Source organism: Rhipicephalus sanguineus, chromosome 4, assembly GCF_013339695.2.
Source record: "Rhipicephalus sanguineus isolate Rsan-2018 chromosome 4, BIME_Rsan_1.4, whole genome shotgun sequence".
Classification (NCBI taxonomy): domain Eukaryota; kingdom Metazoa; phylum Arthropoda; class Arachnida; order Ixodida; family Ixodidae; genus Rhipicephalus; species Rhipicephalus sanguineus.
This window is the reverse complement of record NC_051179.1, coordinates 194,514,924-194,532,200: the sequence shown is the minus strand read 5'-3', so window position 1 is coordinate 194,532,200 and position 17,277 is coordinate 194,514,924. Positions and strand designations below refer to the sequence as shown.

General features: G+C 44.0%; 1 protein-coding gene across 2 annotated transcripts in view; it reads left to right on the top strand.

Annotated features, from left to right (window-relative positions):
• The window catches only part of LOC119391003 (ARF GTPase-activating protein GIT2), a 369,377-nt gene that overhangs the window by 220,554 nt on the left and 131,546 nt on the right, over window positions 1–17,277 (top strand). For both annotated transcript variants that reach the window (XM_049415016.1, XM_037658710.2), the window contains exons 9-10: window positions 10,023–10,125; window positions 14,201–14,274. In XM_049415016.1, coding sequence (XP_049270973.1) covers window positions 10,023–10,125; window positions 14,201–14,274 — 177 coding nt within the window. The remainder of the gene's footprint in view (window positions 1–10,022; window positions 10,126–14,200; window positions 14,275–17,277) is intronic.

The following is a 17,277-nucleotide window of genomic DNA, read 5'->3' as shown; positions in this document are numbered from 1 at the left end:
ATTACATGGACAGTCTCGACGGGTTTTTGCTGTCACTGTCATGTCCTTGCGGTATGAAGTACAAATTGATAAGATCCCCCCGCGCATCATATGTTCTACCGCGGGTAAAAGCGCACGAGCGGGGGCGTTGAACACGGCCGTAGCAGAGATCAAACGAGATTTCCGTCGCCCGGAGGGTGCATGCGATAACATCACCCCGCTTGGGAGGCCTGCCACCGAGGCAGACAGGAAACGCCCTGCCCCTCTTTAACGACCATGACAAGACGCGAGGGGGGGGGGGGGTCGTGCAAGCAGCAACTTTGAACTTTGAATCTAAGGGTGCTGTCGCGATTGCTGGCGCATGTGCTATCCCGACAGCCATCACAGCGGGCAGCTCTTATACCCTTCTACGTGTTGCACTCTCAACGCGAAGTGACTATGTGGAGAGCATCTCTTCCTGGAGCGACCGTATTCTCTTACGCCAGCATTTCGTAGTTACGCGAGATCGGATACAAAACAGTTAGCTGCCAGCCTCACTTCGTGTAACACTACAATTTGTTGCTATTGCATTCATTGCTTTGCCCTTACGGTGAAACTGTGACCTTTTGCCTCTGTCGCCGTCGGCAACTCGGACGCATATTCTAAAAAGCGCTTCTCCAAGTAGCAAAGGCACAAGATGCAAAGGCACAAAGTGCCCGAGCGGTGCACTGTTTCAACCACTGTTCCAACCAGCAGATCTAGATGGTTTTTTCCCCATTAACCAAATCTTAGTTTTCTCCATATTCACGACTTCTCCAGACGCCTGGCAAAACTGCTTAGTCTTCTTGAATACTGCTTTTGTCAGCACAAAAATACGCTATGTCATATTTTAGCATTAGCACATTTAAGCTTAAACAAAATTAAAACCTCACCATTCGTTCAAACATGCTGACCATGCAAATACTATAGGTACCGGGAGAACTGCCCCTATGGAAATTACTAGCAGGGTGGTTGTACTGCATGAGATATGTCACCAAGCTACTATCCCTCGACCTTGGTAACGTGTTTTGTGTATTTTTTCAGTTCTTAATACATCCGATGACATCAGCTTATGGGGCATTCATCCTTAACTCAATAAAACTATCAAGATGCCTTTCCTACATTGAGGAATTACAGGAATGGAATTGAACTGCCCGGCCATTCCCAGTGTCTGAATGGGCTAAGTTTTTTTCATTCCGAGGAATTTAAAGGAATGGAATTGCGGCAAGTTTTAATTTCCCGGAATGGAATTGTAATGGAATGGAGCCGCCCATTCCGCAACACTGGAGGAGAAGTCTGGTGAATGAAAGGGATTTCACGGGGAGAATAGGAACAGTAGTCTTTGTAGATGGGTTGAAGAAGGAGTTACTCAAGGCGAAAATAAGGTTAGATACTCCTTATTTTGTAGGTGAAACCACAGCGAAGTGTATGAAAGATTCCATTTATGATGTGACCTTGGGAAATAGGCCAGGGGTACGAAGGGTGGATGACCCGGTACAAAGTAACTATGCTAAACACAGGAATCAGGTAACGAGAAGCCAGGATAACACAGAAGCTATTAAGTAAACTCGACTTACTGCGCAACCAGCAGGAAAGAAGAAGGGAGACAGGAAAGAGCGCAGACTACCAACTGTTTATTCTCAGTTCACGAAGCCAATATATAGGCATGCCACGCTGCGCCATCATGATGCGCACGACACCAAGATTCATTTACAACACTGTACCGCGGACAGAGCTGTGAAAAAACACCTCATTTTTACCAGGCGCCACGTTTTTTTGTTGTCAGATAATCACAGGGTGTACACCTCAACTTTTATCTCTTTACTATTTAATCTTTTTACAACTCTAAGATGGCGCGGATAACACATGAAAAGCCACAGCTATTGAGAGAAGTGGGAATAACGAGACGCAAGGCAAGAATAGAGTGCACATTTTCAAGCACATAGGTGTAACCTCAGAGGAGTTCTCTAAAGAACAAAAGCGTGACAGAACCCTGAGGTACACAGTAGATAGGATTGGCCGCAAACCGACAAGAAAAGGGTATAGAGACGGAGTGTTCTACAAATCGAACAAGGATTTCATTTTTCGGAAGTTTTGGAAAAGTGGAACACTAATTAGATAAGGGATGGTGCCAGCATGTTATAGACAGGCCATTTTAGAGTATTGTTATGCGAGTGGGTTCAGAGATCCAAAGAACTTGCGAAGAGAAGTGACGAGGGGGGCATTTTGGCCAGGCTTACATAAAGATGCCAATCACTTTGTAAAAAGTCGCCGATGAAGTGATTGATCGTGTCACTGTGAAATAGCGTACCTTGTAGATTATAGTGTTCTGGACAATGAACATGTGGTTTGTCGAACCAGTGATAGTGGTGTTGTACAAACTATGTGAGGTGAAGTGCAGACCAATTGTGAGTGAAAGTGGTTGACAATGTGGCGAAGTGAAGATGAGCCTAAGTCAAGCAAGAAAAGAGTACGTATCACAAGCTACAAGACACCACCTGACCCGAACGAGGACAAAAGCAGTTTTTTAAGAAAAACTCTTAAGAAGGGGGCCCATTGTCATGAGTAAAGGGTCACAGGGCGCGTGCCGGACAGCGGAATGCATCGATGGTGTGCGGAGAACGGAAAAGTACTCGATGGTGTGCACTCCCGCCACGTCCATGCACGCCATTAGCCAGGGAAAGGCGCGTGCCACGCGACCCGAGCAGAGGTGAGGGACCCCCGTAGAAGAAGGAGTTATTGTTTGGTGGAGTTGGAGAAGAGCAAGGTGGTGCAAGCCAGCATTGCACCCGCGACGAGAGCAGCAGGACCAAGTTCTGGAGGCAGCGTTGCGAGAGGTTCGGGAGGTGGCCGTCGACCTTGATGTCTACCGAGTGAGGCTTCCCGGGCTTGCGGCAGCCTCATCACAGCAGTTCTCAGGGCACCTGCGGCACTACCCCAGCTCAACAAGACGGCAACCCACCGACAATCCCCGGAGAGCCACATCGGAAGTTTTGATCCAGTGGCACTGAGGAGAGGCCGAGAGTTAGGCCTAACCGGGCGAGACCGACGATGTCGACGAAAGACCGAAGTATCAGCGAGGAGGCTGACCAACGACGACAACTCTGAGACGTTGACAGGAGCTTCGACGACGGGACAGGGCGTCGACTTTGGTACTGAACTAAGTCATCGGACACCACAAACCGTAAGAACGTTCGATTGGTATCGCAACTGAGAGGCCATAGTGGCCAAACTTTCGAGTCAGGAAGAGCTAAGCATACTCGAATGTTTTGTGATGTTAGTTAGTGATTGCGCACTAGCGTCGCATTTGCTAATGTTACTTTTTGTTGTCGATGTTGAGTGTGTGTGAATTTTGTTTGCCGTGGTGTGTCAGATAAAGTGTTTGCCGTGACTCCGCGGTTTCTCCCGACTCTCTCTCTTTCTCCCAACTCTATCCCACATTGGAAGCGCTCCCAAGATACGTGACAGTATGGCCGCTTCCAAATGGACTAACAGTGTTTCTCAGCCACCTACAGCTACGAGTGCACTGGCACTGACTACTAGGGAGTGCACACCTTGCCGTTTCTCTCCTCAAATGACAACGCTTTGAAAGAGTGCATGCCGAGTTAGTGTTTATTATGTGCATGTTGAAGCCATCCTTGTGTGGGATTCCCCATATGCTGTGTCCAGGTGTATGTCAACTACTACAGCTACCACAAACATTTAATCATGTTCATTGATGGGTGTGTTCAGATAAGGACAGACCTAGGGGGGTCCCGACTATTTTTTCTTTTGCACGAAATTTTTATATGAGCTGGGCAAATGTCTCTATAGAAAGGAATGAACCTTCGTTTTGCGGAAATTGTCACGGATTTCTAGGAAAAAATTCGCGTTTCACAACAGGTGGAAAAAGGCAATTCTGCAACTTTCAGATTTCACAACTTTGGAGGCCTATCACTAAAAGCTTAACGCATTGTGGACATCAGTGTTAATTTTTCGTAAATCTTCAGCAATAGTACGATCGGCCTACGGAAATTTAAATTTGTGTGACTGACAGTACATTTTTAAAAAATTGCCAAACTTCGATTTTTGAGCGGCTGCCTCTGGCTGACCCCAAATTCAAGGGTCTTTTTTCGCAGTTTTCGCTAAAGCGCTGAAGCTGAAAATATTTCTCGCAAGTCTACGAAAGGTTTTTCGCTAATTAAACAAAACGTTATGCGACTACACTGCATATTTATTTCGTTATAAAATCCCAAAAATGCCATAATCCCAAAACTAGCGAAAATTGCAACATTTTAGGGTCGTTTTAAAAAACATAATCGTCACCGATTTTTATGAAAATGATGGACTATACCCGGCCATGACTGCTAAATATTGTGCTGCAAAAATGTGTTGCATTATTTTGTTTGAAGTGAGAAAATTGAGCTTATTTTAATTGAGCTTAATAATTGAGCTTAACATCAATGTGTGGCGTTCTTATAATAAAATAAATTTAATAGACATATTTAGTTCATAGCCCGCTTTTCTGGTTTTAATAATGACGATTGACCCAGCTTGTGTCTTTTTGACCGCTTTGAGTCACAGAAAAACTGAGCTTGAATTTTCAGAGCTCCCCTGTCTGTGTCCCTACCAGTACATTGAGGCAGCCGGCGCCCGAGAGCGCGTACAAATGAGAGCTCGTGGTGTAGAGTGCAAATCTTTCTGCACGTCAACCATTTAGTTCACATCATACCACGTGTCTAACGCAAAAGAGATTTAACTAGTATTTCCCTAACAGTACGGGAAAATGTTATTGTTGCGTTAGTGTGCCTAGACCCAATTGCTCGCTGCTGGGTGGTAGAGAAAGGGGGCCCGAAATGTGAGGTTCGCGTTTGTTTCTTTAAGGAAAATGATTATAACTTGCCCTAAGACTACTTGAGGGCCATATTTCGATGAAAATTTTGCAAAAATATCTTCCTATACTTTATTAATAATAAAAGCCTTCGTGTTACCATCTTCAACTGCGTACTTACCCTGATTTTCTTCCATCAAGCAACGAAATTTATGGACTAGAGTTGGTTACAATAATGTACAGGTGGCTCGAGCATTACCATTGTATGGGAATATTAAGACCGTTGCGGTCTTAATATTTCGATGAATTTATCATTCGCAGAAACGGGTTGAGATGGTGGGAATGAGGGAGTTATGAATCTACAAGAAGCACGTTCATGTTGCGCATTAAATAATTTATTCACGTCACCTAGAATGAGTAATATCCATTCGGGCAATCAAATTTTGCACACTGCAGATTCACAACTCCTTCCACTCTGTGTCTGCGCACCGCGCTACGTACAGGAAATTCCCTTGGTACGATTTCATGTGTTTGCACATGTGGGCTGCCTGAATACCTTGAACCCGTCTGGCAAGTTTCCATTCCTCCTTCTTCAGTTCTCTGAAGGCTTCCACTTCACTCTTCTCCAAATGCAGTAAGAAAACCTTTTTAAGTTTACTGGCTACAATAGTAACAAAATCACTTGCGCACTGAATGACCTCGGTGTCGGGTGAACGCAGGTTATGTAGTGTGGCTTGTTGTTTCACAAGGCCACCGACGCCGTCGCACGCATTTTTGCAGTGCCCCGTTGCCGAAAAAAGCCACTTGGTTGTCTGAAGCTGACTGCATTGCAATTCGTGCAGTTGGAAGCGGTTCTTAAAATGGGCAGCTGCTCCATCACTCACAAGTGTTAGTTTCGTGTAAATTGGAGCATAATCTTCAATGTGATCCTTGATTTTTCTCAGGGCCTAGCAAGCATGTGCAGAGTCGTGGCAAACGACATCGCTAATTATTGCGTAGTTCCATGTCGACTTTCTTGTCGATACAACGCAAGTAAAGATGCTAACTTGCGTACTTTGCCAATGGTAAGGTTGTACTTCATCTGGGAGTACGATGGACCAATTTTCGGCAAAATCAAAGTGGAAAACAATGGAACCCTTTTCACAACACTGTTTTTCCTCGTGTATGGTATTTCAACAGAGCAGCAAGTTGGGCTAGTTGCGCAGTATACCTTTGAAGTATGGTATTTGCTTGCGTGCGCGTGAGGTAGTTATGAGGGATCCATTTTATGGTCACATTTTGAAATTCCTTTAGGAATGCTTGAGGCATCATGGTCTTCTTTATTAGTTCACCTGATTCCCAATTAAGTAGCAAATACAATTTCTTCGTCTGGTGCTATGCCAAGAGTTCCCAGGCTGAGACCATTCTTCACGGGACATTGTTCGCACTCGCCTAAGAAGCATTTGGTGCTAGGCTGCGTGCACACACAGAGCGCCCGCACATCATCAGTCGACATCAAAGACCCCGACGCATTTTTGATCCCAATAAGGCATAGTTCGAAATTTGCACAATATTCCCATACACACCCCTCCCGATGCGGTGAGCATTTGACCCATTCTGGGCGCAAAGATATGAATTTTGTCAGACCAACCGATGACAGCGGATTAGCAAGTTTGTAGACTGAGTATGTCTCTCGTAGCGAACGCGTCATGAAACGCTTCGAAATGAATTCGGCTTTTCCATCGATGCGCACGTGCACCACATTTTTCTTGTTTGGACTCTGTCTTGAACAGTCCAGCTCATCTTTTGTGTAGTATTCAAGGATTTTGTTGGTGTCTGTTTCACTCAATTTTTCTTTGCAGTACGGCTCCAAAAGGCTCCACACACCTTGTTCTGCAGCTATCTTCCTGGCCTTTAGAATCGCGTGCTTCGTTGCCTCCGGAATGAAGCGTTGCACCTCTTTTATTGTTAGGCTCAGATGTATCAAGGATAGCAGACGGCAGCGCTCTCGAAAAGATGTGCACTTGATGTGCGCTGTGTGTAGGTTTTTCTTCCAGCTGGCACAGGCGCAGCAACTGAATTGTGATGGAATGTCTTTAATACCGTATGCTGTGCGAATTCCGCATCGAATATTTCTTACAGCAGCTCTAGTAATTTCATTTGCCTTGCGCTTTGCGTACGAGAGTCTCTTCCCTTTCTTTACACTCCGAGGAGGCTTTAGTGGCGACACTGCTGATGGGGTACCAACGACTGCCTTAATGCTTTCCATAACTTCCTCTGTAGTCTGGAAACCCTCATTGGACTGACTGGATTCCTCTTCCATATGCTCAATGTCTTCCTTAAAGTTCCTAAAGCAATTCTGGCACACAAAGTGCGATTCATGCACTCTGAGCGCTGTGTCAGCTTCCAACACTTTCTTTAGATTGTCAATTCCCAAGTCTTTGACACTGCGGAAATTCCTTTGAAACCTGATCTTCCGCTTGTGTCTCTTTAAGTAGTCGGCGCAGCAATTTCGTTCAGGAAACTTCGCCATCAGAACTGTGCCACAGTGAGGTCTCTCGGTGACACAGTAGGTTACAGTGAGTATAAGGTACAATCACTTTGGGGTGAAGGTAGCGTCCAAGGAAGTTCTTAGTGCAATAACGAAAGTTCAGTAGCCGGATCGCAGCTGATGTCTTGACACCAGGGTTTACGTGAAGAAAGCTGCTTGCAGTGGGCTTCTTACTTACTCTGCAATCTCTATCTTATCTGCTTACGAAATAACTTATTATTAATAATAGATGACGACACGAGAGTAACTACAATGTGATGAAAAAACTGTATCATTGACACACGTAGAAAACAACACGACTTCTTTGTTAGAGTTCACTATCCAGACTGACATATGGTCTACACCCAAAAAACTGCTTTTCAGGTGTGAGGGGAACGCTCTCTCCTGTCTGGGTCCGACCGTTGCAGGCGCACCGCGGTGCGTCTCGCATTTCACGACGGTCATGTGTTCTCCGTCACAGGTTCTCAGAGTGCTCGGCTGTTATACGTACTTTTGTTTCCCTCTCTTGCGGGTGGCATTCAATTACGCTCTGGTCTCGCTGTACGCGCTCTCGCGTGCCTGCTGCCTCAATGTGCCGTAGTATGGATACAGACAGAGGAGCTCTGAAAAATTCAAGCTCAGCTTTTCTGTGTCTCAAAACAGTCAAAAAGACACAAGCTGGGTCCATCGTCATTATTAAAACCAAAAAAGCGAGCTACGAACTAAATATGTCTATTAAATTTATTTTATCATTAGAACGCCGCACATTGATGTTAAGACTATACATGGGTATTAAAATAAGCTCAATTTTCTCACTTCAAACAAAATAATGCAACATATTTTTGCAGCACAATATTTAGCAGTCATGGCCGGGTATAGTCCATCATTTTCATAAAAATCGGTGATGATTATTTTTTTTAAAACGACCCTAAAATGTTGCAATTTTCGCTAGTTTTGGAATTATGGCATTTTTGGGATTTTATAACGAAATAAATATGCAGTGTAGTCGCATAACGTTTTGCTTAATTAGCGAAAAACCTTTCGTAGACTTGCGAGAGATATTTTCAGCTTCAGCGCTTTAGCGAAAACTGCGAAAAAAGACCCTTGAATTTGGGGTCAGCCAGAGGCAGCCGCTCAAAAATCGAAGTTTGGCAATTTTTTAAAAATGTACTGTCAGTCACACAAATTTAAATTTCCGTAGGCCGATAGTACTATTGCTGAAGATTTACGAAAAATTAACACTGATATCCACAATGCGTTAAGTTTTTAGTGATAGGCCTCCAAAGTTGTGAAATCTGAAAGTTGCAGAATTGCCTTTTTCCACCTGTTGTGAAACGGGAATTTTTTCCTAGTAATCCGTGATAATTTCCGCAAAACGAAGGTTCATTCCTTTCTATAGAGACATTTGCCCAGCTCATAAAAATTTCGTGCAAAACAAAAAATAGTCGGGACCCCCCTTGGTCTGTCCTTATCTGAACACACCCTGATGTTAGTCGTCCACTTCCCACTTTCGTGTTAGTATACCGGTTCCTATGACAGAGGGATCAGCCATGTTTTTTCTTTTTTTTTAATGATGTCGATATTCAAGTATCAGTTGATGGGGAAACTCCAACAGAATTTTTGCCATCTGTGTAAAGTATTTGTAATAAGAGCAAACAGAGACAGAGCCAAGATATGCATCGGATGTCAATCAAGTTTAATAGGCAAAATGAACCATTCCCTCTCCTTTGCATATTTTCTTAATCACACCAGTCTTGTGACAGCATAGTTGTTGAGCTTTGTTTGTGCACACCTGGTGCCATCTACAGTAAAACCCCATCGCAGTAAAAGGTCGCTAAATTGAATTTGAGTTTGAGTCAAGCAAGCATAGAACTACCGACTGTGATATAGAGGAGGCGATGTATGATTATGAAAGGAGTGGGAGCACCTCCAGGTGTATCACCTTTTAGTCGCAAAAGAAATTTGGTCTGTTTCTGGGTTTTTGTATCTCGAAAAGTGATTACTGCTTGGGCTATTTGTTAAGCTACTTGTTAAGTCAGTGAAAACTAGCGGATAATGAAGCCAAGCATGGTATAGGGGACGTTAATTGTACTGTTTCAAGTGTATCGTAACAATTGTGATATAGATGTGAAGAAAGTAAAGTGAACGAAAAGACAACTTGCCGCCGGCAGGGACCGAACATGCGACCTTCGGATTACGCGCCCGATGCTCTTACCAACTGAGCTATGGCGGTGGTCGTGCCCCCGTCCACTTATCGGGTATTTATGTGCGTGCAAACACTGGGAGTGTTAGTCAGCGCCGCTCTTAGCCATGACGGCGAGTGTGGAACCCTCTTGTTTTTGCCAGATGGTGTCACATAACACGTGAACCTTTAACGAGTGAACAGCTGACCAATAAGCCCTTGCATACTGCCTTGAAGGCATCAACTCTGTCGGAACAAGGCAGTTAATGTCCCCTATACTTTACTTGGCTCCATTATCTGCTGGTTTTCATGAAGGTTGTGTCAAACAAAGAAGCAAGCCCTCGAAAATTCCCTTCCTTTATTCATTCATAGCGAGGGTCTCGTTCCGGCAGGCCAAAAGCAGCCTGTCTTTTCACCGTGGCGACAATAGGGGCCTTACTGAATGGGATGAATGGGCCATACTATGCTATAAAGACCGAGCTGCTCTGAAGGCTTACACCACAGGTGCACTGTCACCCCCACAGGCTCGCCAGAAGCTTGCTCGACTGACAGCTCGGGAATTTGCCACCTTGCTCATTGATGTCCTATCGGAGGCCAAGCGACGACACTTGGGGACCAAGCAGCCCGGTTGGTGCCATTATTGTATTCATAAGATGTTCAAGTGTTGACCTTTTTTGGGTTTTTTGTGGGGGGGTGCTGGAAACCTATTTTGAAGAGAAAGGCTGTCTTTGGTGGTGCCATCAGAAAGAGGCATGCCCCTGTAACTTTATTTCTGATTTGAACATTGTGCCGGACTTGGCACTACATGTGTGATCATTTCTGAAATGAGATTTTTGCTGACTCATGCTGGGCCATTATTTCCATGTTTAATAACGTTGCCAGTAAGCATATGAGCAGCACGTGGCTCAACACAGCGTCCTTTCTTTGCTGCTAAAATTGTCGAACTGAATGGTTTAAATACGAGGGTTGTTCAATAAAAACTGAAACTTATTCTCTGAAACAATTATTTCTGAACATTACTCATCAACACTTTTGTCAGAAACCAGCCTACTGGTGGTTACCAGCCTTTGTAAGCTGTCAGCCTTCCAACCCAAGTGTGATTGACTGCATGTTTGCCAGGAAGATTGAAATGTTGAATAACTCTTCATTAGGTCTCGCATTTTTCGATGCAGCTGCCACTGCTCCCTGTTAAAATCAAGAACTGCGCTGAGAACGAGAACGCTTTGAAAAAGCAATGTGGTATGCACGTTCATTCTAAGCCAGTTATGCTACGACGTCTCTCCATTAATTTGAATTAGTGCTAGTTGAGTAATGCAACATGCAACATGTTTTTACAGATTAAGTTAGAAACGTGCTTGGCTTTAATTCTGAAAAGTGTAAAGAAAATCGAAGACTGTGTTTTTTTTTTAAATGATCTTCAAAATATTGCATGTTGAGAGACTTATGCCTCAGCTGAGCATTGCTAGTTAACGTTTGAAGTCAGTCTCAGCAATTTCGCTCAATACATTTGTTAACCTAACATAGGGCAGTATTCTCAAATTTTGGCAACACTGGCGTTTATACGTTCGGAGAAAAAAAAAATCTTAAATTTGAGCGTTATTGAACTTTGTGCCGATTTTGCAATTTTTTTTCTTAAAAAAACAGCATCAAAAGTGCAAAGTAATAATGCTTTGTCAACTCAAACTATCCGTTTTATGTGGAGAAAATTTGTCAGATCTACAGCTACAATAGTTTTTTTTGTAGCCTCTCATCGAAATCCCATTTTTTCGAAATTCGAAAGAGGCGGTTGCAGCTCAGTGGAGAATTGTGAATTTTTTGAAAGAATGTGAGACTTTTTTTTCGTGAGACCAAAAGTGTTTTTGTGGTCCTGGGGACTCGGAAAACAAAATATATTTTTTTCGGCGAAATTACAGGGGCTCGGCGGACATGCACCGACATTCTATTCTGAACACGCCCAGCTAAGTGCACTGACAGTAATGACGATGTGTAACTTTAACATACAGGACGAACAGAGATGTGCACGGCTGTTTCTAGTACATTGATTTGAGTTTAACGTGACACGGATGTTCTAATGCATGAAATGTAGGCATCATTATTTTAAATTTCGATCATTGCGACACATTTGTATAAAGGTGTCCGTAATTCAGTCCTGTTTGCATACTCTCATTACTTTTCGCGTAAACATTACTAAAAACTTTCGTGTGAGTTGATTCCCACCAATGCGTTGGGTCTGCCCAATTTTTGTGTGAGTATGCTGGTGCTGTATATTTTGGAGCAGCCAACTGATAGCTGCTTACAGTTATCTGCTGAACTGTTACCAAGTGCATAATTACGTCATTGTTCTGTATTAAAACCGACTTTCAAAAACTTCTGTTGCACAAATGCATGGCAGCAACCAAAATTTGGGAAGCCGCAGCCAATCGTGCTCAGTTTTTCAGATGTCACAAAGTAGAAAAAACGAGGTCATTCTGAACAAGGGTGCCGCAATTCTGGTTGTCATTTTTCTTTCTGCAGTGTTGAATGGAAGCTCTTTTGCTTTAGTTGGGAATGCAATGGGTTTGAACATTGCACATTTAGCGGTCCGAGTGAAAAAGCAGTGTTTTGCCACACTGGACAACATCATGACAAGGTGCCACAGTGGAATGTGCACGATAGTTTTGCCTGCGCTGGTTACCACTGTATTGAAGCTGCATTTCTCTCGGCTTTCTCTGTGTCATATTGTGTTGACGTAGCATCAAATCACAAATATGTCAACTTGTTTTCAAGTTCAGGAAAACTTAATTTTTTTTATTATTGATATTGGCTGTTTCTTTGTGGTGCCCTATGGAAAATTTCATGTGGCAGCTTTTGCACACGTTAAACAAAGCAATATCTTGGCGACTTAGAAGGTTAAATTTCAATATGACAGAGTTTTGATTTTGCTGAATTTGTTATATTGAGGTTTAACTGTGGTATTTTGTAAAAATAAGTTGCATTACTTTTATGGTGTAAACAGTTGGTTAAAAAAAGTCACAATTTCACTGCAAGGGCGAGGCAGTGACAGCGATAGCAACAAATTGTAGTGTTATACGAAGTGAGGCTGGTAGCTAACTGTTTTTTATCCCATCTCGTGTAACTACAAAACGTTGGTGTAATAGAATACGGCCGCTCCAGGGAGAGATGCTCTCCGCATAGTCACTTCACGTTGAGAGCGCAGCACGTAGAAGGGTATACGAGCCGCCCGCTGTGATGGTTGTCGGGATAGCGCACGCGCCAGCAGTCGCGATCGCACCCTTATATTCAAAGTTCAAAGTTGCTGCTCGCGCGACCCCCTTCCCCCCTTGTGTCTTTTCATGGTTGTTAAAGATGGGCAGGGCGTTTCCTGTCTGCTTCGATGGCAGGCCTCCCGAGCGGGGTGATGTTATCACATGCACCCTCTGAGCAATGGAAATGGGCCGGCTCATTTGATCTCTGCTTCCGCCGCATTCGACGCCCCCGCTTGCGCGCTTTTACCCGCGATAGAACATACAATGCACGGAGGTATCTTATTAATTTGCGCTTCATATGGCAGGGGAGGGACATGACGGCGACGGCAAAAACACGTCGAGACTGTCCATATAATTACTATCGCAATAAAACAAGCATGCCTGTGATTTTCTGCATGCCTCAACAGCAATTGAACAGTGCTCCAGCATCGTCTTATAGAGGACATTCACCCCAGTCAGTGGCATCACCTTTGCTTGGGTGGTCTACTAGAAGTGCTGCAGGCAGCACGCAGCAAACTGTAGACAGTTGAAACCAAGTGATGATCATGCTCGAATTATTTCGTTAAATTGGGAAGTTCACAAAATTGAGAAATACATTTTTCGGTCCTTTGTACATTAAATTGTAATGTCGTGACACCCAAAAGGTACCACAGCCTTCATTGTCTTTACCACCAACCCACACCTGTGCATGTGAAAAGCCCAGAAGGGCATCCTGAGCGCAGCCCGAACATGTCTGGGTGATGTAGCTCAGGTCATTACGTTTGCTTGCAGTGTCTGTGCACACAGCTAGCCTACCAAAGCTTCACGTGACCCGTGAAGCGTCACGTGAAGCTTTGGTAGGCTAGCTGTGTGCACAGACACTGCAAGCAAACGTAATGATTGTGCAAGCAGGCCGAGCGAGCAAGCTGCGAGGAGTCAGTCAGTGCTCTCTCTCACATAAACCATGAGATTAACAAAAGCAGCCGCCACTACCCCTAGTGCCATTTCATACGTATGAGCTTTACTAACTTCAAAGTTTGTTCCATGTATGGTGGGCAGACTAGGGCCTCTAGATGTTTTAATGCAATAGCTGTCACGATCTGCCTCGGGATCGCGGACGGGCACTCGAAGAAAAACCTGTCTGCACGAAAATTCGAAGTAAATCATCCCTTTTTTATTAATTTATTTCAGAAAAAACTTTGTTGAATCGGGTTTGGCAGCCAGGTTCATTTGTTAATTCGGGATGATTACAAGATTGAACGCTGTGGGTAATTACCGGGGAATTAATTTCTTTTTTCTTTAGATGGTTTCGTTTGATTATGTATGTAAACTGTAATATAAAGTTTTTAAATGTTTTCTGCAATGAAATACTTCTTGAGTTTCTGCTTTAGTTTTATTCACATGGAAGGGGGTGCACTAAATAATGTGGCTGTCACACAAGATGTCGTCCACAAGGTGCATCTCTCTTCTGTGTGCAGTCTCGGAGGACCAACGGCTGAGTGACGATGAACCGCTGTACGACAGTGTTGCATCCGATGAAGACAACCACATTGTGAGTCTGGCATCATTTGTTGATACAGTCCTTACTGGTGACACCACCGAGGTGTCCCCTAATACCTTGTTTCATGTGGCCACTGCTACATTACTATATCTCTGTGCATTGGAAGATGGTATGACATCCATATTCGCTGTTTCATGCAGTATATCAAACAATTTTTTTTCATCTGTGTCATTGGTACTCAACCAAGCCCCTCTGGAATTTCTTGACTGCCGTCGTATGTACGCATGAAAACATTACACATGTTCACATGTGGTGGTATTAGAACCCCCCTCCCCCCTCTCGAATTTAAATTCCTGCTACGTGCCTGCCCGCAATAAAATTACAGAGGCCCCTGAATATGTGGTTACAAGGATATGAGGTGGAGACATGGTATTGGATTAAAAATATCGGGAAATATTCACAGTTTGAGGAAAGAAAGACTGTGCAGATTCAATGCATAGCAGACACAAATTTCTAGCAATTATGCAAGACCATCTCCCACATTAAAACAATCTCCATATGAAATGTAAGACTGGGAGAGTAAGCTGAAAGTGTACATGGTACAATTTCATTTTGAGTGTGGAGTCTTAAAGGTGCTCATCATCAAGGCCTTCAGAACAAGTTCAATACAGAGACTCTAGTCAAGTGGTGTCTCATAACTGTCCATCCAGCCTTGTTGCGATGGATACCTATCTAATTGTGGCCTTTCTCACTTTGTTTCTCAACAAATAAATGTTACGTCTACACACTCGAGCCAAATCTTGTGCCTGTGGCAACAGACGGAATGCGAGATTGGTTTGTCAAAATTATGAAGAGACCTATCACATTCCTCCACTGTGGCTATTACCGTTCTAACATACTACAGTATAGTGTGGGATTGGGCTAGTTGGTATTCCGTAATTAAACTGCTCAGCGCAAAAATTTTTACACGGTACACATACAAACAACGAGGACAAGCGCAGTTTTTTACTTCCAACTGATTTCTATTACAAAACGCACACATATATAGGCTACAGACCAGAATAAGATCACATGCTTATCCAGGCACTTAAAAACAAAAAAAACAAAAACAAAAAAAAACCTAAAAGGCAAGAAAGAACCCACAAAAAACCAAGATATCACCTTGGGACACCACGTGCCGAAGAATTCAAATACGTCAATTCTTTTTCCGATAAGGAAATGGACGGTTTACTGATGCAACTTCCTTGAGCTATTATTGCAGCCTCAATTATGATTCTAGTGCCTTCGTTAGGCTGCGTCGCGAGAATACTTGCTTTTTCGAACAAAGGCTGGCATCCGCATTCAGAGCAATGAGAAGCCAAAAAACCGTCCCTCCCCACATTTCCTACTTTTTGGCCATGTTCCTGTAGTCTTACATTTAGGCAGCTGCCTGTCTGACCGACGTACCTTAGTCCACAAGACAGGGGTATACTGTACACAACTCCCCTTGCACACTCAACAAACTTTTTTCGGTGCTTAATTTTGCAATGGGTCGCGGTACTTCCTACAGGACTAGTTCGAACACACAACTGAGACAGTTTATTCGGCGCGGAAAAAACTACCGACGCACCCGCTCTTTGGCCTATCTTTTTGAGTTTATGTTAGATGCCGTGTAGATACGGTATCACTGCAACCCTCTTGGGGTTTGTTTCCTGTGAAGCGCCCCCCGTGTTACCTCCCCTTGACTGTCTTCGCAGCTTCTCAGAAACAGAAACTAGCAAAGAACTGGGAAAGCCAGCTGCCTCAAGACGGAGAATCTGCTTGCCAAAACTTTCCTGTACTGAGTGGAAGCAAGATTTGGTTAAAGCGTTATGCAAACATGCTTTTACAATACCACGCTTTACCAGTTTGCTGTGAGAGGACGAGTACGGCAACAGAGGTTTCTTCCCCCGTGGTTCATATGTCCGACAGACGTGTTCAGCTGAAAATGTTAGTATTAAATCTAAAAATCTCGGGGAACCATTTTCCGGCAGCTCATGCGTGAGAGAGAGCGGATCGAGGCATTCCTGGAACACTTTCAAGGCTTGCTGAAAGGACTCATCAACTGCATCATAATCGCAATCAAACAGAATCAAGTAATCATCGACAAAGCGAAAGCACTTACTAACGTTCATCCCAGCCTCATGAAGCTTCATATCCAAATGAGCTAGATACAAATCGCTTAACACTGGGGCGATGCACGAGCCTATGCACACGCCTGATTTTTGCAGAAAGACTTCACTATTCCACTCTGCAAAGGTGGAAGCAAGGTAAAGCTTCAGCACATCCAGGAAGCCAGAAACGGAAATACCACACTTGTTTTGGAAGGCAACACCACCAAATTCGAAAATTGCCTTTTCAATGGCATTTATAAGTGGTTTATGTGGGATAGAATAATAAAGGTCTTTTATGTCGATGGAAACGCCCACACGGCGACTGGGCACATGTTGGCTGAGGTGACTGACAATCTGCGAAGAATTTTTTCTAACAAAGGATCATCAACTGGCAGCAACTTTAGGTAACTCTGAAGCCAGGAGGCAACACACTTCTGCCATGTGTCCCATTCAGAGATAACGACACGAAAGGGCATGTCAACCCTGTGCGTCTTCACAGAGAAAAATAAATTCAGCGCCAATTTTTCTTGCTTGTTAACCGATTTTGCAAGACTACCGAGATTAAGCTTTTCAAGCATGTTCCAAGCTTTGCGCTTAGCGTCCTTCAGATTAACTTCCGGGCATGGGTTAAACACAGAACTAATAGCTGCGCGGGCTTTAGTCATGAACGTCCCAGTTCTCACGACGCAAAACCCACCTTCTTTGTCAGAAGATAGCAGGCAAAGGCTGTTGCTGTTGAGGTAGGAGGCGATCTTTTTCACTGGAATAGTCTTTTCTCGAGGCACATGGCGACAGGGCACATCAACACCTTCTGAAACACACCTATCAGATTCACTGTCCGGAACTGCCCTTGAAACGTTCCGCACAAACGACAGCAGTTCCGCAGGTGAGCTCTTCTTTTCCACGGCAAACTTTGGTCCGA